Here is a 24,295-nt window from a genome sequence, read left to right on the forward strand (position 1 = left end):
GTATTTATTAAAGTGCAGGTCACAAACCTAAGCCAGTGGTCCATGAAATTGCCATCTCCAGAGCTTCCTAGCTAATGGAAATGCCCAGTACAGACTCACGAAGGAGAAAGGTTGAAAAATGCCAGATTAAGGCCTAAATTGATATCCACTGATTCTAGAAAGAAAACACAAAGGTGTAACATCAGAAAAAGGCTTTTTACTCTCCTGCCAGCACATCTAGCTAACTCTGATTCATGTAGGACCTCATCCAACTTCACAGTGGAACTACATACGAGTATCACAGTAAAGAACAATGAAAAACCTTGAGGGAACCATAATAAAAAGAGTAAATATTGCATGTAAAAGGAACTTCATATAACTAAAAGCAAAAATGTATGCTGGGGTGGGTGGAATTTATTTGTAATAATTAAACAGAGACAAATAGAAGTTTTCCTTAATTTTGAAATTGGATTGTGTTGCCCTCTGCAGTACATTGTTAACGTAGATGAGAATCTGATTTCCTCCTTCCAGATAGAGAGTATAAATTATATGTCTTCCCTGGCATAAGGAGATTATAACAACAGCTACTTAATATTTATTTAAGACTTATTTTGCATCAGATGCTGAATACTCACATTGAATCTTCACAAGAATCTATGAGGTAGGTAGTATTATTCTAATTTTCAAATGAGGAAGCTGAGGCACAGAGAATAACTTCCCTAAAGTCACTTGGCTAAAGACTGGTATACTTAGAATTCTAAAAGATAGTCTGCATCCAGAATCGAAGCTCTTTTTTTAATAAACTTTTTTAATGTTTATTTACTTTTGAGAGAGAGACAGAGCGCGAGTGGAGGAGGGCAGAGAGAGATTGGGACACACAGATTTTGAAGCAGGCTCGAGGCTCTGAGCTGTCAGCACAGAGCTGATGCAGGGCTCGAACTCACAAACCGTTAGATCACAACCTGAGCTGAAGTCGGATGCTTAACTGACTGAGCCACCCAGGTGCCCCCAGGATCTAAGCTCTTACTAGTATCCTGTCCTTTTTTTTTTTTTTTTTGGAAGAGAGAGAATGTGTGTGCACCTAAGCAAGTAGTGGAGGGGTAAAGGGAAAGGGAGAGAGAGAATCTTGAGTGGGCTCCACGTCCAGCGTGGAGCCCAACATGGGGCTGGATGTCAAGAACTTGAGATCATGACCTAAGATGAAATCAAGAGTCAGACACTTAGCCAACAGAGCCACCCAGGCATCTCTGTCCTGTCCTTTCTATGCCTAGCTGTAGAAGTCCAAGTCCTGCTTTTTACTTGCCCAGCCACCCAATTGAAAACCATGCCTGGGAAAACAAGAAGGGCTAGATTCAAAATATAGCTGCAAATGTTAAGAGTTAGATTCAAAATATAGCTGCAAATGTTAAGTTCTCCTACATACTCTACCATCATTATCCGGCTAGAAAATGTAATGGCCTTTTGTAGCAATGTGGATGGAACTGGAGGGTGTTATGCTAAGTGAAATAAGTCATACAGAAAAAGACAGATACCATATGTTTTCACTCTTATGTGGATCCTGAGAAACTTAACAGAAGACCATGGGGGAGGGGAAGGAAAAAAAAAGTTAGAGTGGGAGGGAGCCAAACCATAAGAGACTCTTAAAAACTGAGAATAAACTGAGGGTTGATGGGGGGGTGGGAGGGAGGGGAAAGTGGGTGATGGGCATTGAGGAGGGCACCTGTTGGGATGAGCACTGGGTGTTGTATGGAAACCAATTTGACAATAAATTTCATATTTAAAAAAAGAAAAAGAAAAAAAAGAAAATGTAATGGAAAAAAGAGCCCAGTCAAATTAACAGCAAAACTATGAAACAGCTGGATATAAGGTTAACAAGAAATGTAAGGAGAACTATAAAAATTTACTGATGACATTAGAACAAAATGTGACAAATGGAGACATGTCATGTTCCTAGATAAAAAGACTAAGTATTGCGGTGCCTGGGTGGCTCAGTCAGTTAAGGGGCCAACTCTTCAGTTCGGCTCAGGTCATGATCTCACAGTCAGATTGACTTCCGCATCAGCCTACTTGGGATTCTCTATCTCCCTCTCTCCCTCTGTCCTTCCCCCCTTCTCTCTCAAAAATAAAAAATAAAACATTTTTAAAAAGACTAAATACTATATGCATGTCAACCCTTCCTAAATTTATTTATGTTTGTCACAATTCCAGGAAAAATACCAACATTTTAAAAACTTAACATTGACTACCAAGTTTATCTAAAAGAACACAGAAAAACTAAAACTTTTTGTGAAAAGACAAATAAGGAGAAATAAACCCTACCACCTGTTAAAATCCATTATAAACCATCAATGATTAAGTCAGCGTGGTACTGATACAAAAGTGAACAGATCAGTGGGAAAAAATAAATACCTCAAAAAAGTTCCTAGTCTATATAAAAATGTAATACATGATGGTTTTAAGAAGGACCAGAAAACAGTTAGGAAGGAAGAAAAATAATAAATGGTACAAAATCAACCAATTAACTATCGAGAAAAATATATTTTTACATCGTCACTTCCAATCATATGCCAAAATAAATTCTTAAGGAATTAAAAACATAACAAAAAATTCATAAAGATACTGGAAAAAATGTGAGATAGATATGTATATATACATATACACAATTTTTAAATTTTTGTATATAATAATTCCTTCCAAAACTCTCTAAGTAAAAAATAAGCAAAAATTGCATTAAAAGTCATACAGGACACACTGAAAAAAAGTCTTTGCAACAAATGAAGGGAGATTTTTTTTCAAACAAATACAAATTTAAACTAAAATTAAAGATAACAACCATATTATCCTGTCAATCGATGCAGAAAAAGCATTTGACACAATTCAGCATCCTTTCTTAATAAAAACCCTCAAGAAAGTCGGGATAGAAGGAACATACTTAAACATCACCAAAGCCATCTATGAAAAGCCCACAGCTAATATCATCCTCAATGGGGAAAAACTGAGACCTTTCCCCCTGAGATCAGGAACACGACAGGGATGTCCACTCTCACTGCTATTGCTTACCATAGTGTTGGAAGTTCCAGCATCAGCAATCAGACAATAAAAGGAAATCAAAGGCATCAAAATTGGCAAAGATGAAGTCAAGCTTTCACTTTTTTGCAGATAACATAATATCATACATGGAAAACCAAATAGACTCCACCAAAAGTCTGCTAGAACTGATACACGAATTTAGCAAAGTCACAGGATACAAAATTAATGTACAGAAATCAGTTGCATTCTTATACACCAATAAGAATGCAACAGAAGGACAAATAAAGAAACTGATCCCATTCACAATTGCACCAAGAAGCCTAAAATACCTAGGAATAAACCTAACCAAAGATGTAAAAGATCTGTATGCTGAAAACTATAGAAAGCTTATGAAGGAAATTGAAGAAGATACAAAGAAATAGAAAAACATTTCATGCTCATGGATTAGAAGAATAAATATGGTTAAAATGTCAATACTACCCAAAGCTACCTACACATTCAATGCAATCCCAATCAAAATTGCACCAGCATTCTTCCCGAAGCTAGAACAAGCAATCCTAAAATTTGTATGGAACCACAAAAGACCTCGAATAGCCAAAGTAATATTGAAGAAGAAAACCAAAGTGGGAGGCATCACAGTCCCAGACTTTAGCCTCTACTACAAAGCTGTAATCATCAAGACAGCATGGTATTGACACAAAAACAGACACATCGACCAATGGAATAGAATAGAGACTCCAGAATTGGACCCACAAATGTATGGCCAACTAATCTTTGACAGAGGAGGAAAGAGTGTCTAATCGAAAAAAGACAGTCTCTTTAACAAATGGTGCTGGGAGAACTGGACAGCAACATGCAGAGGAATGAAACTAGACCACTTTCTTACACCATTCACAAAAATAAACTCAAAATGGATGAAGGACCTGAATGTGAGACAGGAAACCATCAAAACCCTAGAGGAGAAAGCAGGAAACAACCTCTCTGACCTCAGCCACAGCAATTTCTTACTTGACACATCTCCAAAGGCAAGGGAGTTAAAAGCAAAAATGAACTATTGGGACCTCATGAAGATGAAAAGCTTCTGCACTGCAAAGGAAACAATAAACAAAACTAAAAGGCAATGGACAGAATGGGAAAAGATATTTGCAAATAACATATCAGATAAAAGGCTAGTATCCAAAATTCAAAAAGAACTCATCAAACTCCACACCCAAAAAACAAATAATCTAGTGGAGAAATGGGCAGAAGACATGAATAGACACTTTTCTAAAGAAGACATCCAGATAGCCAACAGGCACATGAAAAAATGTTCAACGTCACTCCTCATCAGGGAAATACAAATCAAAACCACACTGAAATACCACCTCACACCAGTCACAGTGGCTAAAATGAACAAATCAGGAGACTATAGATGCTGAAGAGGATGTGGAGAAATGGGAACCCTCTTGCACTGTTGGTGGGAATGCAAACTGGTGCAGCCGCTCTGGAAAACAGTGTGGAGGTTCCTCAAAAGATTAAAAATAGATCTACCCTATGACCCAGCACTGCTAGGAATTTACCCAAGGGATACAGGAGTGCTGATGCATAGGGGCACTTGTACCCCAATGTTTATAGCAGCACTTTCAACAATAGCCAAATTATGGCAAGAGCCTAAATGTCCATCAAGTGATGAATGGATAACGATGATGTGGTTTATATATACAATGGAATACTACTTGGCAATGAGAAAGAATGAAATCTGGCCATTTGTAGCAATGTGGATGGAACTGGAGAGTATTATGCTAAGTGAAATAAGTCAGGCAGAGAAAGAAAGATACCATATGTTTTCACTCATATGTGGACCCTGAGAAACTTAAAAGAAAACCATGGGGGAAAGAAGAGGGAAAAAAAGTTACAGAGAGGGAAGGAGGCAAACCATAAGAGACTCTTAAATACTGAGAACAAACTGAGGGTTGATGGGGGATGGGGGAGAGGGGAAACTGGTGATGGGCATTGAGGAGGGCACCTGGTGGGATGAGCACTAGGTGTTGTATGGAAACCAATTTGACAATAAATTATATATATAAAAGAAACTAAAATTAGATAATCTGGGGTGCCTGGGTGGCTCATTCGGTTAAGTGTCTGATGTAGGCTCAGGTCATTATCTCACAGTTTGTGGGTTCGAGCCCCACATGGGCTCTGTGCTGACACAGAGCCTGGAGCCTGCTTCGAATTTTGTGTTTCCCTGTCTTTTTGTCCCTCCCCCACTCATGCTCTGTCTCTTGGTCTCTCTCAAACATAAACATTTACAAAATTTAAATAAATAAATAAATAAAATTATATAATCCATTTTCATCTATGGAACTAATAATTCTCCCTCCCACCCCTGTTCCCTATCCTCTCATTTGCCATTTTTCCAACAGGTATGCATTCCAATTAATTTCCTATTTATCCCTTCATACAATCTCATGCATATATAAAACAAAATATATGTTGTCTTTTTCTCTCCTTTTTAACCCAGTATGCCTACATAGTTTACTGAATCTTCTTTTTGTTTAGTCAACAATATGTTTAGAGATTCTTCCATATCAATATATAAAACACTCATTTTTAAAAATATATTTTTTAAATGACATACTCATTGTTTCCATTTTTGTTGTATTAAATAATACAGCAGTGAAAACCCTTGTATTTACATCATTCTGTACATGGTCAAGCATATCTATGGGATGAATACTCTACAAATGGAATTGCTGGGTCAAAGGGCATATGCATTTGCAGTTTTGAGGAACATTATCAAATTTCCCTCCACGGGACTGGTGTCAATTTATACACCCACGAACAATGTATGACTGCCTGTTTCCCTGTGGCATCACCAGACTATATTTAAAATTATAATAATTCTTTGTGAGTACAGTAAAATGGGCTCTTATACAATGTTGGTGGAACTATACATTGTTACTTTTCTAGGGAAAATATACATCAGAAGGCCTAAAACATGTAAAACTTCAGTTAAAACAATTTCACTTCTAGGGAATTTATTCTAACGAAACAATCAGAGATCATAACAAGATTTATGTATAAGGATATCATAGTGTTATTTATAATAAGTCCAAATTTAAATAACTTAAAAGGTCAACATTAGAGACTGAGTAAAATAAATTCTACCTATAAAACAGAATACAATTCAACAACCAAAAACCAGCTTGCTTAGAAATATTTTCTAATGATATAGAAAAACTCTTATGATAAAATGTAAATATAGAAAAATAGTCAGAATTATCCCAACTAAAATGATCCTTAAAACAGTAAAAATATGAAAGTTTTTTTTATTAATTCAGTAACTTTTATTGGGTATTTATTTTGTGCCAAGCACTGAAAAGAAAGTTAATGGTGGTTGCCCCTAAGTGGTAGAATTATGGATGATTTTCCAACTACTTCAAATATTTCTGCTCTTTTCCATTTTTTTCACAATGGAAACAAATTGATTTTATAATAAGTAACCAATAAAAACAATAATAGAAGATAATAGGGCCCTGCCTACTTTTCCCTCATAGAGCAACAGGTTTCTTAATAATTGTAAAGTAAAAGTCAGATAGTATACTGCATTCAGGACATTTACAGATGTGTCTTCAAAGATGCCAACCCACTAAGATCATTTATTGCAGGGGGCTTTTGGGTATGTATATCTCCCTAGGTGGCTCAGTCTCCCTCATAATGGCACTAGTAAACAAGAACATCTCAGCCACAACATCAGTTCTGTTCTTGGGTCCTAAGCAACAGCAGCCATGGAGAGATGAAGGTAGGGAGAACTCCAAGGTCTTCAGGCCCATTCAGGGTCCATAAGCAAGTTCAGAATCAGACTTTCACATACATCGTATGCAGTAGCATGTGTTTCGCAGGGCCTTCCTCAGAGCCAGTACCAAACCCCACTGACTGTCAACTGCCAATAGGATCAGAATTCAATAAACAAAATTCCTTGATTTTAATCTTCTTATCACTTTCCGGAGTTTTATACTCACTTAAGAGGTGATATGAATTTGCATAGTATTACATTTTATTTTTTCAGACAGAATACTGTGCTTTACCACATTAACGTCTTTCAAACTCTGGCTTAAAATCAATTAAGTATTTTAATTCCCTGGAAATTCTTTTCTAATCCAAACAATTTCTTCTTTAAGATATATACAAAGGGACAATGTGAATTTCAAGTTGCTTCATAACCAAATTTTAGGCATTCTCAATATTTCTTTAAATGAGGACTTTTACATTAAAGAAGTAAGATAGAAAAGAGGAGGGTTGGGAAGAAGGTAGTGTTTTTTCCTTAATCTCCCTTAATTTTTAGTCCCTTCTGTGTGCGCGCACACAGACACACACACACACGCGCAGCATATTTATTTCTATCAAATAGTCCATGTTATAACATGAAAAACATATAATTCGAGCTGAAACTCATCTAATTAAATGATTACAGATATAAGAAATACAATCAATCCTACCAGAGGCGATAGTCTCTATTCATTTATCCATGAGACAGACTACCGAATTAGGCCGTAGGTGTTTTCCCATAGCAGGCAAACACTTCATCTACAATCAGGATGACATTGTACAGATAACATTCTCTTCTATTAACTATGAGGTACGGGGGTGAAGCATCTGTTTGTTTGCATAATAAGAATTTCCTTTGCAATATCTAAATAGTTCTGGTATCTACACAGGACCACTGAACAAACATTTTGCATTTTAGTGCAGTACTTACTATAAGAGAAGTTTACACAGCCATCTATTAAACTGAATTAAATTCCTGTCCCAGAGGATTCTACTTTTTTATTTATGCAGTACAAAGTTAGGCTACTATATGGGCAGTCAATCAAATAAATGTGCCTTTCTTAAAAAGATTGAATAAAAAAACATTTAAAAAGCAAAAAAAAAAAAAAGAAGAAAGGAAAAGAAAAGTTGAACTCATTCCATTTTGTTGAAAAAAAAATAGTGCATTTAGTCAAGGCTAGATGTGAAATTTGAGCATCTCAGTGAGGATCAACTCATTAAATCCCTCTTTTTTTTGTTCCACATTGTTGGGGCTATTGTGTGCCTCAGGTTCAAGAAGCCCAAATATGAAATCAAATATTGAAGGATATTAAAAAGGTCCTCCTTAAAATTGGCTATTTGGTCCTGAAAAGGAAACTGAAAAAAATATACTTTGCCAAAAGTGACCATTAGAGAAAGCCTATATCATTTTCATAGTATTAAAAATCTGTACAGATCATAGCTAAATGTTACTATTTTAAAATCTCTCATTCTAAAAATAAAATTTGTGAGCCAGATGTCTAACACTGGTGAGATAAATCTCCTTTTACAAGAGTATACATAATGGCAAGAAAAGTGAAGAAGGAAAAATTATTTTTCATAACATTATTTCTCATATTTAAAAGGCAAACTGTAAAGAAAAGGGTAATTTTTAAATGTGAACATTTACAACGTCGCTCCTTATCAGGGAAATACAAATCAAAACCACACTCAGATATCACCTCACGCCAGTCAGAGTGGCCAAAATGAACACATCAGGAGACTATAGATGCTGGAGAGGATGTGGAGAAACAGGAACCCTCTTGCACTGTTGGTGGGAATGCAAATTGGTACAGCCGCTCTGGAAAGCAGTGTGGAGGTTCCTCAAAAAATTAAAAATAGACCTACCCTATGACCCAGCAATAGCACTGCTAGGAATTGACCCAAGGGATACAGGAGTACTGATGCATAGGGGCACTTGTACCCCAATGTTTATAGCAGCACTCTCAACAATAGCCAAATTATGGAAAGAGCCAGATGTCCATCAACTTATGAATGGATAAAGAAATTGTGGTTTATATACACAATGGAGTACTACGTGGCAATGAGAAAGAACGAAATATGGCCCTTTGTAGCAACGTGGATGGAACTGTAGAGTGTGATGCTAAGTGAAATAAGCCATACAGAGAAAGACAGATACCATATGTTTTCACTCTTGTGTGGATCCTGAGAAACTTAACAGAAACCCATGGGGGAAGGGAAGGGAAAAAAAAAGGAGGTTAGAGTGGGAGAGAGCCAAAGCATAAGAGACTCTTAAAAACTGAGAACAAACTGAGGGTTGATGGGGGGTGGGAGGGAGGGGAGGGTGGGTGATGGGTATTGAGGAGGGCACCTTTTGGGACGAGCACTGGGTGTTGTATGGAAACCAATTTGACAATAAACTTCATATATTGAAAATAAAATAAAATGTAAAAAAAAATGTGAACATTTATCTGAGAGAAACATCCAAAAAAGAAAAAATAAAAATTTAGAAGGTATGACCTGATTCAAAAATGAAAATAAAGAATATAATTGATATCTCCTGCTTCAAAATAAGTTATATTTTATGCCACCTCTTTGGTCCTTAATATTTACTGTGTAGTCTAGTAGTTACCTCTTAAGTAATTGCTTTTCTGATCTCAGAAATAATGCATGTTCAATATAGAAAATTTGGGAAATTAGAAAAGCGTGTTTCAAAAGTAAAAATCACCTGATTTCCTGAATCCTGTGAAAAGTATTAATGTTTTGGTAATATTCCTTCCAGTATTTTTTTCTACACACACATGTATTTTCAAATAAGTGTAATCAACCTGTACATGCTGTTTCATTTGCGATATTTTCAATTAATGTATGTTATGCAAAGAGTGTTTTCTCGCATCATCAAATATTCCTCAAAATATTATTTTAATGTCTTCACAGTATTCTAGCAATGCACATATATGCATTTGAAGTTTTGAGGGACATTATCAAATTTTCCTCCACGGGACTGGTGCCAATTTATACACCCACGAACAATGTATGAGACCGCCTGTTTCCCTATGGCTTCACCAGACTATATTTAAAATTATAATAATGCTTTGTATATTAAGGATATTTTCAATATTTTAGCTCTATAAGTTGTACTGAAATTAACATCCTTGAACATGAATTTCTAGGCAAATCTAAAATTATTTCCTTAGTATAACTCCCAGAAAAAGAAACACTAGTTATTATAGGGGTTTTAATGTGCATTTGCAAATTGCCCCCAAGAAAGATTATGTCAATTTCAATTCTATCAACTATATTCCATGTAACAGTGTGTGATAACCATACCAATGTGGAGTATAATTTTTAAAATTTTCCTAGTTCTATAAGTAAAAATAAGACATTTTGCATATCAAATTGTTGTCTGTGGTTCCCCCAAGGTAATGGATTAATAGGGAGAGAGTTGTGGAGACTTTAGCTTCTATTTTATATGCTCCTGTATTGTTTGACTTTTTAATAAGTATATATAGTGTTTGTAATTAAAAGTTAATAATGGCATTCCATTGTTATTATTGACTTACTAAGATTGAAATACTTTTCTATCTAGCGGCCATTTGTACAGCTTCTTTATGAATTATCTGTGTCTTTTGCACAATTTTTATATTGTGGTATTTGTCTTATTTATTGATTTATAAGAGCTCTTTATATATTAAAAGCATTGTTTAAATGTCCCTTTATCCAAGATGTCTTCCCTGACCTTTCTAGAGAGCCCTCATTTCTGACAGAAACATGTACCCTTTACCCTTCCTTATTTTTCTCCATATCATCACCTAACATATTATATATTTATTTGTTTATCACTTGTCTGTGTGCATAAAATTATAAACTCAATGAAGACAGGGACTTTGTTTTGCTCACTCTTATATCCCCAGCACCTTGAATACTGACTAGCACATAGTAAACACTATATAAACATTTGTAGAAGTAATAAATACAGGTTCTTTTCTATATAAACTTAAAACATGTCCTCAGCTTACAGTTTATTTTTTCATTTGGCTTATTATTTTTTAGACATACAGACATTTCCAAATTTTAATAGAGCTGCTGGTATTTTTCTTTGTGTTTATTTCCATTGCTTTTATCCTCTGAAGTCCTGTGCAATTGACTTTACTGAGTTTTCATCTTAAAATTTTAACTCTTTAATCCATGTGGAATTTATTTTGTCATATAGTGGGAAATAAAAACTTATTTTTTCCAATAATCACATAGCACCATTTAGCCAATAATCCTTACTTTTCCCATTGTTTTTTTAAAATGTATTTAACTTCTCATCTTGTGTCCTCAACAATAACATAAGCTATGAGTAGGTACCATATATTTTCTCTATCCCTCAGAGCTGAGTTCAGAGCTGGTCAGTAAAGGATGATCTACAAATATTTGGTAGATGTATGAATGGATGAATGTTTTCAAGCCAAAATATTTGTTTGAAAAGAACCTAACTACTAAATGGAAAGTCCATTCACTAAAGTCTAGAGGCAAACCATCATAGAGCAGTAGGATTCATCTAAAATAAATGAATACCTTTTAAGATCAGGGCATAACAACCACTGTAGAAACTCTTAAGTCACAAATCTTAATAACACTGACACCAAGCAAAAGGAATTGTATAGAATTGGCCCTGCCTTCAAGGAGCCCCTGAAAAATACTCTTTATGAGCTTAAAAGCAAAACAAAGCTTCCCAAGGGCTCCCCAACTGACCTCCCCTTCCCCAGAAATAGCAATTTATTCCCTGCAAGAAATAGATTGCTTTGTTACAGACAGTGCCCCAAATCCTGCTGAATGCCATCTGCCAGTCTCCAACATGTGTTGACTTTAATAGTTTAGTAATTCTGGAATCAAATCTACTTTAAAAGAAAATCTACCTCATTTTTGACTCTCAGGCAAAACATCCACGTGCCATATATATATATATATATATATATATATATATATTGATTCTGTAGGTCTCAGCCTCCCATGGCCTGAGATTAAAAATAGCAACAACAAAAATACATGTTTTTTATTGAATTCTGGCTCTTTGCTGATTATCCAAAGCAAACAGCAAAATGAGCAAAGCCATGGTGAACTGCCCCTCATGCCAACAAATGCCACAAAGAGAATGACAATCAGTAAAATATGTTGTTAAGCATGAATAGTAGCTAAAATATTTATCTCTTGCAAGGTATTAAAATGAGAAAACTTTCAAAATGGAAACTTCAAGCACTTGCATTAGAAGTTGCATAATTTGGTTAGACTGATCTTAGAATGAAATAAAGAGCTGCTTATTTCCATAATGTTGGTCTTAAACAGTATGAAAGTTTAGATAATTTATCATGATAAACAAAACAGTTCTCAAGGGTACCTAACTCAAAAGGAGATCTTGGTGACTTTCAGGTCTGTGAAATTTTAGGTAGCGTGATAATCAACGTAATTTATATTTAAGTGAAGTTGTGTTCCTCTGAAAGTTTTCTAGTTTTCCAGGAAAGGGGAGTGTATCTGCTACACATCCCTAGAACAAGTACAGACCAACTGAAGCAAGGTTAGTATACTCAATACTGTCTTTACGGCAGAACTCACATTGGACAGGAAGACCTATTTGAATGGGGAGGCTACTGAATTTTGACACACACACAACTCACATTAGACACAGAATATGTTACCGTCATTTAAAAGCTAGAGGCTTATACTTATTGTGTCTCCTGTCATAGCTAAGTCCCTTACCCTCAATACCACCTACCGAGCAGCTGTTATGATCACATGGACTCAAACCTTAATGCAGTCAGCTGTATGAATGAAGCCCTTCGACCCAATGCTATAAAATTCACAGAATTACAGTCAGAGCGGCAAAAGAACTTGGAAATATCCTGACCCAATCTCCTCACACAATTGTTCCAGGGTTGATGTAGTTTGGCATCTGTTTGGATTTTTCATAATTCTCCATGTCTTGAAGTTTCCTTAGTAATAATAGATTTCAATAAACTAAAGCTCTTCTTTTATGAGGTTTTTAATTCTGTTTCATCTGTTTTGCTAGTGACCTCCTCCCTTGTCACAGAATTACAGATTTCTAGATTGTTATATTTGGGAATACAGTGATTTGGGTGAGTCATACATTAGAGATAACTGTCCTGATAGAGCTTGCTAGGCTCAGTGGGTGAGGAGAGACAGACAATGCAAATGTCACACATTCTTTGATCCCATACCTGCAAAAATGGCTCCATGCACAGCCACAAAACTTTACAGTTCTGGATTTTTCCCACCTTCCAATGTCTCTTCTTGAGGATACCAGATGATCAAATATGCAAAGACTGAATCCCTTGATGCCATTCCAACAGTGCCCAGCACCATGGTATTATGGCTTACTAGTTTTATAAAATTTTGCTTTCTCAGGTCACTCTACAAAGTATATTTTTTGCAAAGCAGTTTAACTTTCTTCCCATTTCAGACATTTCCTTATTGTATTTCTTACTGCAACAAAGCATGTGTTTTTTTTCCCTTTCTAAAAAAATTACCAGTAGAGGCAAAATTTAAAAAGTGACCTAGAGGTATAAGGACATACATCCCATTAGCAAGCTCACAAGCCACACAGAAAATTGGTGTTTCGTATGTAGCATTTGAGATTTGTTTCTAAAGAGCCATAGCTATCAAATTTTTGTTCAATTTTAAAAAATCAGGCAAAATCCCATGAAAAAGCCCTTATTTAATGCTAATGCCATGATGTGTTCCCCTAAGGTCTTAGAAAAAAACATTGCCATTAGCATATGCCATCACTCGAAAGTCTATACTTGAGAAAATGGAAATGCACTAATTAAAGAAATGACCAGTATGGCAAAATCATAGTCAATGCCACTCCTCTGAGTGCAGTGTACCTGTGTCCTGTGTCCTCACCATGGGCCTCTGTGCCTGTCAGCACAGAGGAGGAAATCAGTCTTCCAACAAGCCATTCACCATTACCTATAGCCAGATGCCTCTGCTTGTACTTGCATTTTCAGAGCCCCACATCCCTCAAACATGTCAAGTTTCAAATATGAATGTTAGCTTACAGACATCTTTAGTTGTAAAATTTTTTTTAAAAAGTTGCTTAAAGGTTAAGCCAACCCCTGTGAATACAGGCTGATCCCTGTTCATACATCTCACTTAGAAAAGATATCGTGTCATAGCTAAGTACCTGTACACATAAGCAGCCCAAATAAGATTTCCTCAAGCCAAATGAACTAAAGAGGAAGAAGAGGAGGGTTTGAAACAAAATTGTGTTCAAAGGCACAAAAAGAGAAACTGAGCCTCAGAAAATAATTTCCAAAGAATTGAAATTCCCCATAAAATTTTCTTAAACTGGGTTACATGCACAGCAATGATTATTTGGCTGTTTCCTACTCAGAGTTCTCAATTATAAATAGTCCCCAGGAGATCTGTTGCTGGGCTATATCAAATTGGGGTGCTCTGGCCTATAAAGGCTCCATCACCACAGAGATGGAATAAGGGGATGAGAGAAGCAGATCATTCTCTCTCTGTCTCTCTCTCTCTCTCTCTTATACACACACACACACGCACACACACACACACACACACACACTCCCCTAAAGGGAGAGGGAGAGTCTGGTCTTTGGATTGAATTTATCTTCCTGCCAGCTTACACAGAGAATTCATTTTGTTCAGAAGAGCAAACTACACATTCTGAGAAGAGGTGCCCCTCATGCTCTGGAGATCAGATTAAGAAATGAAAATAATCCAGAAAGCAAAGACCACCAAGACCAGTGGTAGTGGCAGTGACCGAGAGCACCTTGCCCCAAAACAGCAGCCAGATGGGGCCCAGTGGGAGAAGTCGAAAACTGGCCACTCTGGCACTCAGAGACTTAATGCAGGATCCGAAGACTATGCACATCAAGGCAGCACTTAAGAGTCTGACATGAAGATATCCTGATGCTAGTGCATGAACACTGAGCTCAAGGAGAATGCAGACTTCACACCTGGCTTCTTGCCTGCTTCAATCCCAAACTGTCTGCTCAAAACTCAAGGTAGCTACCTCTAATACCTGTCCATCAATCTAACTCTCGCTCTCATTTTGTTCTTTCTGAAAAGTAATATTCTACCTCCCCCAAAACTGAATTTAAAGGAAGTCTCAGAGAGTTCTTTCATTTGCTAAAGTAGTTCCCAGTCTCTACTCAATCTGGGAGACACTTACTGACTTGGGGAGTTTTCAGAACCTGGATCAGCAAAGTAAGAGCCATCTCTTTCACAAGTGAGCTCAGGAATCTAAGACAAGAAGTACCAACAACATTCCTGATAGGCTTCAGTCCCTCCAGCCACAGAATGACAAAGAGTGGAGGGAAATGAATAGGATGGGAAGGGGGTAGCTGTAATCTTTAGTTTTTGTTTTTTGTTTTTTGTTTTTTTTTTAATCTGGAACAAATAGGAAATGTAGCATTTTTTTAAAGACACAGAGGAACATTTTTTTTTAATTTTTAATTTTATTTTTGAGAGATAGATACAGAGCACAAGTGAGAAAGGAACACAGAGAGAGGGAGAGACAGATGCGAAGCAGGCTGTAGGTTCTGAGCTGTCAGCACAGAGCCCAACTCAGGGCTCAAACCCAGGAACTGGGATCATGACCTGAGCCAAAGTCAGACGCTTAACTGACTGAGGCACCCAGGCATCCCAAAATGTAACATTTGTTAAATCTAGGTGATACGTATCTGTCTTCTCTGGACTCCACATATTTTAAATATTACGTGGTGACATTTTTTTTAATTAAGTGAAATTCAACCAGGAAAGCCAAACAGTGAGAATTCAAGAGAATAATGAATTGGCCCACCTTTCAAAGATTTTGTAAATCTTGCCAATGTGAGGAATCTCACTTTAAGTAAACAAGATAGGTGAAAAATCTAGACTTAACAAAGGAAATCTCAGTCAGGAGTTGTTTATTCACATTACATGGGGGCTCTTTCTTTTATGAAAGAGTCCACCATAGGATTTCTATAAATATGGAATGCCATCCCTGTCGTTAAAACAGGGTCTAATTTACAAAGCACTCGCTGCTGCACAGCTTTTCAGGAACACAACTACCATTCAAAGGTACATCCACAGGTCCTCTTGTGACATCCAATCTGTTCTGTGACAGAATGCACTTTGAAGCAGCACTTTGAAGCTGCTGTCAAGATAAATAGAGTCAGGTTTGACCCCAAATGTTGTGTGCTTAGTTGAGTCATTTGACCTCTCTGTAACTCCATTTTCATGATTAGAGTGAAAATACTGGTTCCTTTTCACATCTCTTCCAGGAGTTCTGTGGAGCTGTGTGATTCTAGCCAATATTTTCAAGCAAAATGCTGAATGACATAACAAATGAGATGTCTGCATGGGAACCCAAGTTCCCGGAGTTGGCAGAGCTGTTCTCCAGGCAGCTGCAGTACTTTCCTCACCATTCCCTGGGGTGACACATGGAGGCGCTAGCAGCCTGGGTACACCCACTGTTAGTGGAGTGACCCTCACCATGCAGCCCACACAAAAACTACTCGTAACTACACAACAGCTAAAAAGGAAATGTAACTTGAAGAACATTTCCCTCTACAAACAACTGATCCTCTGGGACTTTCATTTCAAGCCTCTCAATTGTTCGAAGTAAATGAGGCTCACATTAAAAGCCAGCCAGTCACACATCAGGAAATTAAGCCTCCTCTCAGTAGGGGAAAATGGCCGCTCCAGAGCCAGCCTCCCACCTCTCACACACAGGCCTCTTGTACAAATGGTTTCATTTATCCACATCTGAGACACTTGATCCAGCCAAGCTTGGTCTCCCCTATGCCCTGGAAGCTGAGATACACAAGCAGAGGGTTCAGCATCTGAAATTCCAAACAGCCACCTCAGATCCACTGCAGCACCATAACTGAAAGACTCCAGCTTTGCCAGGAGGTGGCTTCACCCTTTTTTAACCCTCTAATTCCTAACAAGCAATTCTCCACAAACCTACCTTCAGCCTCTGGGCACAGTATACCAAAATCACAGCAAAGACTGGGGCGAAGATAGGGAATGAGAGGTCTGCTGCTTTTCAGGCCTTATAAGTCTGACTGACAATCAAAAGAAAAACCAGGTAGGGCCACCAGGACCCAAAACAAGTGGTCCTCAAAAAGAAGAATTCCAAGGCCTCAGAGCCCTCTATGGAAAATGTCCTGCCTCCAGTCCTCTAGGGAGAGAAATCTCAGGATCATTAGCAAGTACTCTGGCTGAGCTCAACTTTAGTGAAGGTGTATGGGGAGAGACATGATCTCTAAGGTAACCAGTTAATTGCCAATAAGGAATGATAATAATAAATTAGCAAATACTGATGTAAACTAACTCAGTTCTGCAGCAGTTGCATGGAGACAACAGTGGAACGGTTTATTCTGGAACACATCTTACAAACAGATCCTCACTGGGAAACACACTGCCTCTGCTAGATCTGAATGAGCCAATAAGATACAATGTAGGCAGTGGATGTCCCTAGAATGTCTCCTAGTAGAAGCAGAGCCTTTGATTTTTAAAGAAAACTGGCTTGAGTACACTTGAAAAGATGTGGGCTGTTTTCCATTGTTTCCTTCTGCAACCTGAGGGTTACTTTAGACCCTTTAGAGGTAAGATTTAGATGGTTCCAAGACACTGTCGTTTCAAGGAAAGTAAAATAAAAGGTGCTCACTGAACAACTTGTTGCTTTGTTTTAATTGCAGGTGGTGTTTTCTGTCATTTCCTTGCTATCCAAACCAGCCTCATCATACATACCAATTTCCTAATGATTTCTAAATCTGACATCTGATAGGTTTGTGGCTGCTGTTTTAGTTCCTTAACCCAGAGTTCTACTCAAATCCCTGCAAATCCCTAATTTTAAAACTCTGTTTTAGGGACCAAAGCATACTGAGCTATTTCTTTCTTCTTATTTTTCTTCAAAGCCTAACTGATGTTTTAGTTTCATTATTTGCACTAAGATAACATGCACTAAGACTTCCTATAAGATAACTGGAAGCATTCAATTTAGTCTGCCACATACATCCTTAGTCTGCAAACTCTTCCACTGCTACTCATGAAACTGTTCAGTGTTATAGTAGAGCACACACACCCTTAGGATGTCTCATATTGAAGATGCTACAGTTTCCTAGTGAATGGTAGAAAAACAGAGAGAACTCAAGATTGAGTTCGAAACCAAAATCTAAATTCCTATGCACATATGACTAGAATTCTGGAAGCTTTTGCCAAACTATCACTCTCTTGGAGTTGTCAGCCCAGAAATATTCAACATTAGAAAACCAAAGTTTTAAAATACCTCACCAAAGAGACTGGGTGTCTGGGCCATTTGACCACCACCACCCCAAAGGCAGGGAGGTCCCACCAAAGTCTCCATTTAGCAGTAAAAGAAATGAGTTGCATTTTCTTCCTCCAGCAATGACCATGGCTTGGGTGACAAAAAGGGTAATGCAGGGATGCTGGTGTACTTTCACTTTCCAGCATCCAAAGGTGCTCAATAGGCATGCCTCCATTCCATAAGATTGGAAGAAAAAATATTTGCCATAATAAGGAGAACCTAAAAATGCTGGAATATTTTTAGAAAAAAATCTTAGCAGATTGGCAAACCTATTATTATTCTCTCTCCTCCATTCTTTTTCAATTTCTTTTCCCTCTTTCCACTCTCCTCCCACCACCATGCATTCACTTATGCATATACTAAATCTATGGACTAATTATACCAGGGTGCCAAGAAATTCAAATCTCACCTTTCAATTTAAGATATTTATGGGCTACCTGATATCACTAATTCTACAAAAGTCTTCTGTAAACAGCAAAGGCATCCTCCATTTTCGCTCTTCAAATTTGTGTCCAAAACCACAAAATCCACATAGCTGATTTCCTGACCAACATCAGAAGACCAGTAAACAATAATATGCTATTCTAGGCAAGATGGTCTCTGTGATACTAAAGGCTGAGTTCCAATTCCCTAGACCAGTACTCCGTTCCCTTTACCTTACCTACTAATCACTGCACTTAACATCATGTTCCCTTTGGTTTCGAGAACCAACAATACAGATGTGTATTACAGAGAGCCAACAGATGTGGCTAGGTTTGCACACTGATGTAAAAGTTACGCTCAAGTCAGCACCAAACCTCAGGAGTTCAACAGTAAGTCTACCTATAAATGATGGCAGGGCTGCCAAGGAAGAAGAAGGGGAGTACTAAGAAGTCTACGAAGTAACACATGGTTAGAAACTCTCTTGTATTACATGCAGGGAAATCACTGGGTGATCTTAGCTCCCCAACCAGACTGAACTCTCTGAGGGCAGGTGCTGCATCTTATATTTATTTGGGATCCCCATGGTACCCGCCACACAGCTGAGCACATAGTGTATTTTCTAATAATTCTTACTGGTTTATTTGATTTAATGCCATGGTGATAAGGTGTGATGGAGTGCTTGCTGCAAGGGAAGAAGTTTTGACTCCTCTACAATGTCATCCATAAGCCTTGTAACTGACTGCAGCTAATGAAGGGAGTAGGTTTGTCACAAGGTAGCCCAGCAGAGAAACCTAATGTGCACTGCTTTGGTCCCAATCTGGAGAGTAATAATGTAATATATGCTCAGAAAAGAAATGTTATCCTGAATTGAATTGACCTGTTTACTTGTCTGTCTCCCTGTAAACTCCCCAGGGTCAAAAATCAAGTGTTGTATTTTTGTATCCTGGACAAGTAGCACAGTGTCTAATACATTCTAAGTGTACAACAAATGTTCCTGGGTTTAATTAATGAAAAAATAAAATAAGGGTTTAATGGAATAATGTAAAGAAAAATGTAAGTGACATAAGATTTAATACAGAAATTTCTGTAGAATCTCATATTTTTCACATCTTAGCACTTATTCTGTGCTATAATTGCTTAATAAATTGTGGTTTCTTGGATGGATTAATTAATTAATTGGAAAACATAAAGAGAAGATAGGAAATATATCAGGATATTACTATCCTAGGAATGGAGACTATCCCATTGAACCCAATAGTAGCATAAATCATTCTTTACTGCAAATCAACTATTGGTTTGCTTGTCCTGTCTGTTAGAATGTGCATTCCCTGAGACAATAGAACATCTTTTTCATATCTATAACACCAGAGCCTAGAGCAAAAAAAGTAGACCTTCAACAAATATTAGTTGAATGTATGCATCAATCATTCTCACTCTTCAGGAGATTTCACTGTACCTAAGTATTCTACCTAGTCCACATTCAGGGTCTTCAGGTATGGAAAGAAAAGGAGAAGTGTTATTTTCCCCATGCATAACTTTGTGGCAGATCCAAGTTAAATGGCCTGATTCATGCTTAGCTGTGAGAGGGTCTCTCCTCTTTCTGAAAGGGTTTGTCAGTTGAACTTTCTAGGACTGCTTATTAGAAATACACACTTAACCTCACTGTGTCTAGTACACACTGCCTTGGCCCTTGACTAGTCCCACATATTACATCTGTATGATTTTGTTAAATAAGGAGAGCATGTGGCTTTGTGAGTTGGGGATAGGATCAGAATTCAGACTTTCAATGGCTTTTTGAAATAATTGAAGCAATATTTTGTTTCATTCTGCCCATAGGAGAATCAAAAAAAGCACCAAGATCTTAGTGCATACACCATCATATGTCTCCTGCCCCCTCTAAGTATCTCATAACACCAGGGCTCATATTTCTCTAGTGCCTTGAATTGATTACATAAAAAATCACCAAGCCCTCAGATGATTATTCCTTTGTCTATCTCCACAAGCAATAGCAGTCAGCACCTGCACCCACAACCTTGCCATCTTTTACCTTCATCATTTAATGTCCAATATGAATAATCCAACCACACCAGTTTGTAGGTGTTATCTATATAAAGCCAACTTAAATTCCTCTTTAGTTACAGTGTCTATGGGGTCATGCTCAGGTGTGCAGGCCATTATAAATGATTTTCCAATTATTGCCTAATTAATACATCTATGATTCAAGGAACACCTATGTGTCAATATCTTATATTACACAATGTCATATTACTCCTTGGACCAATGTTGTATGGTAGATATTCCTGTTTTGTAGATGAGGAAAGAGACAGATTCCACACCAGATTCAAAATCATGTTCTACCTGATTCCACTACATAGCACTACCTCTCCCTCTCTATTGCTGAACTCCACAAGTAGTCCTCCAAAAAGTATAGACTTCTAGTTCCTAGTAGTATATACTGAAATTCATAATTATAATTGATCCTATACAGCATGATACTGGATTTTCAATAAATCCTTATTTATAGACTTATATATTGAAAATATTGGTGCTTTGTTGCTTACAGAATATCAGTTTCTCATTAAAAGCACTGCTGTTTGGTCCAATTAATTCTGATGAGAATTATTCTTCAGGAAACCAGGAAAAACAATTGATTCAAGAAGTCCTAAGACCCTTTGCCCTATGAAATTGATACAAATACTATGAGGCCATTTTATATGCATCATAGCTTAAGTATATCAGGCTGAATTATTTCCCAGGCAGGAAGGTGTCACTGAAACAGAACTTGCCAGAGAGTCATAGAGCCCTGCTATCTAGTCTCTCCTCTCTCTCTCTCCCTTTCCCTGTCTCTCTCTCCTGCTCTGTGACTCTTTAACATCTCTCTTACCATCTCTGGACTTCTGTTTCACCATCTACTGATGAGCAATCTATCAAGATAACTATTTACAAGGATCAAAGGAGACAATGGTCATACAGGTGCTTCAAAAAATGTGGAAGTGTTCTTCAAATATACAGTATTCCTTTCATTAGTGGCCTGGAACGGGACATATACCTCCAAGTGCATAAAATTTCCAACCAAAAAGGAACTTAAGCAATTCATGGAAAAATGAAATCAACTTAAGAACTTTTAGCCCTCCACCCAGCCAGCCAGCCACCCACCATCATCCATGTTATCACCCTACTACCCTGAGATATTCCAATAGCCAGCAAACACTGGACTACATAATGTTTTAAAAATGCTTACATTTGAAAACATTCATACCTGGTAAAGGAAAACAGAGCTAATTCAAATCATAGTTAATTTCTGAAATTTTCATTATTAGTGACCATTTCTACTTCCTCATTTGTCAAATGTCACTATAAGAACTACCAAGAAATGGCAGTGTTTTTAAAAATTATTTTGTCTCCCTTTAAGTAGCCCATCCATATTCTTGGCAAAGCATGTATATGGCCAAATAAAAAGCAAAAGGGGGCTTCAGGAGGCTGAATCACTCTCATACTGGGAACTTGCCCCTTGAGCATTCTAAGGTTCACTTATCTTTAACAATACTTGTCGATTCTTTCTCAACCACTTTAACTGAAATGCTACTGCCACTGGCTGGCAAACATATTGTATTTGCAACAGGTGGAGCAAATTCGTATTATGCCAGAATACCATACAGAGATTTCAAATGCTCAGACCCCTGGAGCTCCCATTCCCAACATCCACCCCTACAAAGGCTCCATATGTTGGGTTACCCTTTGCCCCAAGAGAGCCTGGTAGCAAACCCTGACCACAGAAATGGGCTTAGGCAGAGAAGTTCTCTCCACCTGTGCCAGGGAATTCTCCAGCATAAAGGCCTATTCTGTCAGCAAGCAGCAAGGAAAAAGATCTGGGAGGACCTCACAGAGCCGCTTGGCTGCACTCACCTCAGGCAGAGGCACACCATTGATGATCAAGTCTGGCTGCTGGGGGCCTTGGCTGTTGAAAGAGTGATGATAGATGTGGTTGGCGCTGGTATTGCGGGTATTCTGGTTCTCCACATTCAGGAAAGTACTCTCAGAGCGGCGGCAGCCCAGGGGCAGTGTCTGCTGGTGGTAGTCGAAATAGTTGAGGGAAGAAGTCAGGGAGGAGCAACTGACAACATTCATTTTGTCTGTCTCCTCCACATCCCGGGGTACCAGACGAATGTCATTCTTACTGATTTTTTTCTTCTTGCTTGATTTCTTTTGATGCCCATAGGAGTACTCAGCGATTCTATATTACAAAAAAGGCAACATATATTGCTAATGCCCTCCAGAACCATGTGTTAATAAATATTAAGCACCCCACAGAGTTGCACCCAATCTCCGCTCCAGCTTCTTATTCCAGTGCATTACATCATTGGGTTTCTCCCTGTGCTTTTTACATGTGAAAAAAACTAAGGGCCATACAGTTTTCATATAAAACAGACCAACCTCCCACTCTTCCACCCCCCAAAATGTTTCCATACTTTGGATGTGGAATTCCTCATTGTGAGTGGCTATTTAGCAAGGGAAGTGGGCAGGGAAAGTTGAGCCTATGAGAAAGAAAGCATGAAAATGCTCAAATCTGGAGCTCCCCTAGATCCCAAAGGAACCCCTGGGTGAAATAAGAAGGAAGTCTTAATTTAACAGAAGAGGAGATAGAAGGAAATAAGAACTCACCCCCTTTCCAGTGCCTCTAGGCATTTTCCATGTGGGGAACACTCTCAATCAGATTTCTCTTTGATTCACCTGATCAGTTTTGGACTGGGGTAGGAGATCAGACACCATCCTTTGACGTATCCTCAGCTTTTCTCCTCCACACCCTCCATCCCCCTGCCATAGCCCTGCTCCCTTCTACTCCCTTCCCTGACCCCTCCTCTCCTGGAGAAATCTGATAGCCAAACCCATTTGAATGAGGGGAAATGCTTTTTACCTCTCTCCCCTCAGGCTCACTTTCTCCTCTACCTTTTTGTCTTGCTCCTTGCTAATGGGAGAAACCGAGATGCAATGCAGACACTTGCTGTTTTGTCCTTTTATAAAACAGCCGAGGAGACAAGTGATGGTTAAACAATTACTGCAAAGGAATTTAAAGGTTAGTGCATTCAGCATCCTTCTCCATTCAGGTGTACCTACAAGCAGCTGCACTGCAACTGGAACACAAAGAGCTCAATTTAATTAACACTGACACAGACCCAGCAACGTGCACCAAAGACACCAAGCATTAAGACACTTAAACAGAATACATTAAAATGTAGCCAGATTCTCAAAGTTATTTATTACTTTGCACATAATGATTCACCTTATTGTTTCAAAATTCCATTTATGGGCAATAATCAGCAAAACAATAGGGTTAATAAATAATATGGGGTTGATCTTCACAAGGGAAACTGTGTCTGCATTCTCTCTCAACAAAGCTAATTATTGAATACAAAAGGAGCCCAATTCAGCAGCAATTGCAGATCACCTCACAAGTCTCATAAATGAATGCATTTGGGGAAGAGGCTCAGGAGAGGCTGAGAACAGGAGACCTCTGCCTAATACATGGCAACACAAAGTCTTGAACTTTAGGTTTCTGAAAAGTCTGAGCATACAGGAAGAATGCATATTTCCAGAGGCAAATTCTTACTCTGTCCCTGGGATCTTCTAGAGCAGTTGCATTCCCCTCGCCCTTTTTAGCTCAGTGCTCAGGCAAACCTGCAGTGATAGCAAGCTGATGCTACTGGAGTTTGAGAGCAAATAAAATCCCAAAGA

At 38.0% G+C, this 24,295-nt stretch overlaps 1 protein-coding gene across 3 annotated transcripts in view; it reads right to left on the reverse strand.

Moving 5' to 3' along the window:
* The window catches only part of PCDH19 (protocadherin 19), a 131,363-nt gene that overhangs the window by 102,804 nt on the left and 4,264 nt on the right, over positions 1-24,295 (reverse strand). For 2 of the 3 annotated variants that reach the window (XM_049644039.1, XM_049644038.1), the window contains exon 2: positions 22,469-22,796. In XM_049644039.1, the coding sequence (XP_049499996.1) occupies positions 22,469-22,796 (328 nt within the window). Of the gene's footprint in view, positions 1-22,468; positions 22,797-23,477; positions 23,619-24,295 lie in introns of all 3 variants that reach the window. The other variant, XM_049644037.1, reaches the window with a different exon arrangement.

This window comes from Panthera uncia, chromosome X, assembly GCF_023721935.1.
Source record: "Panthera uncia isolate 11264 chromosome X, Puncia_PCG_1.0, whole genome shotgun sequence".
NCBI classification, from domain to species: domain Eukaryota; kingdom Metazoa; phylum Chordata; class Mammalia; order Carnivora; family Felidae; genus Panthera; species Panthera uncia.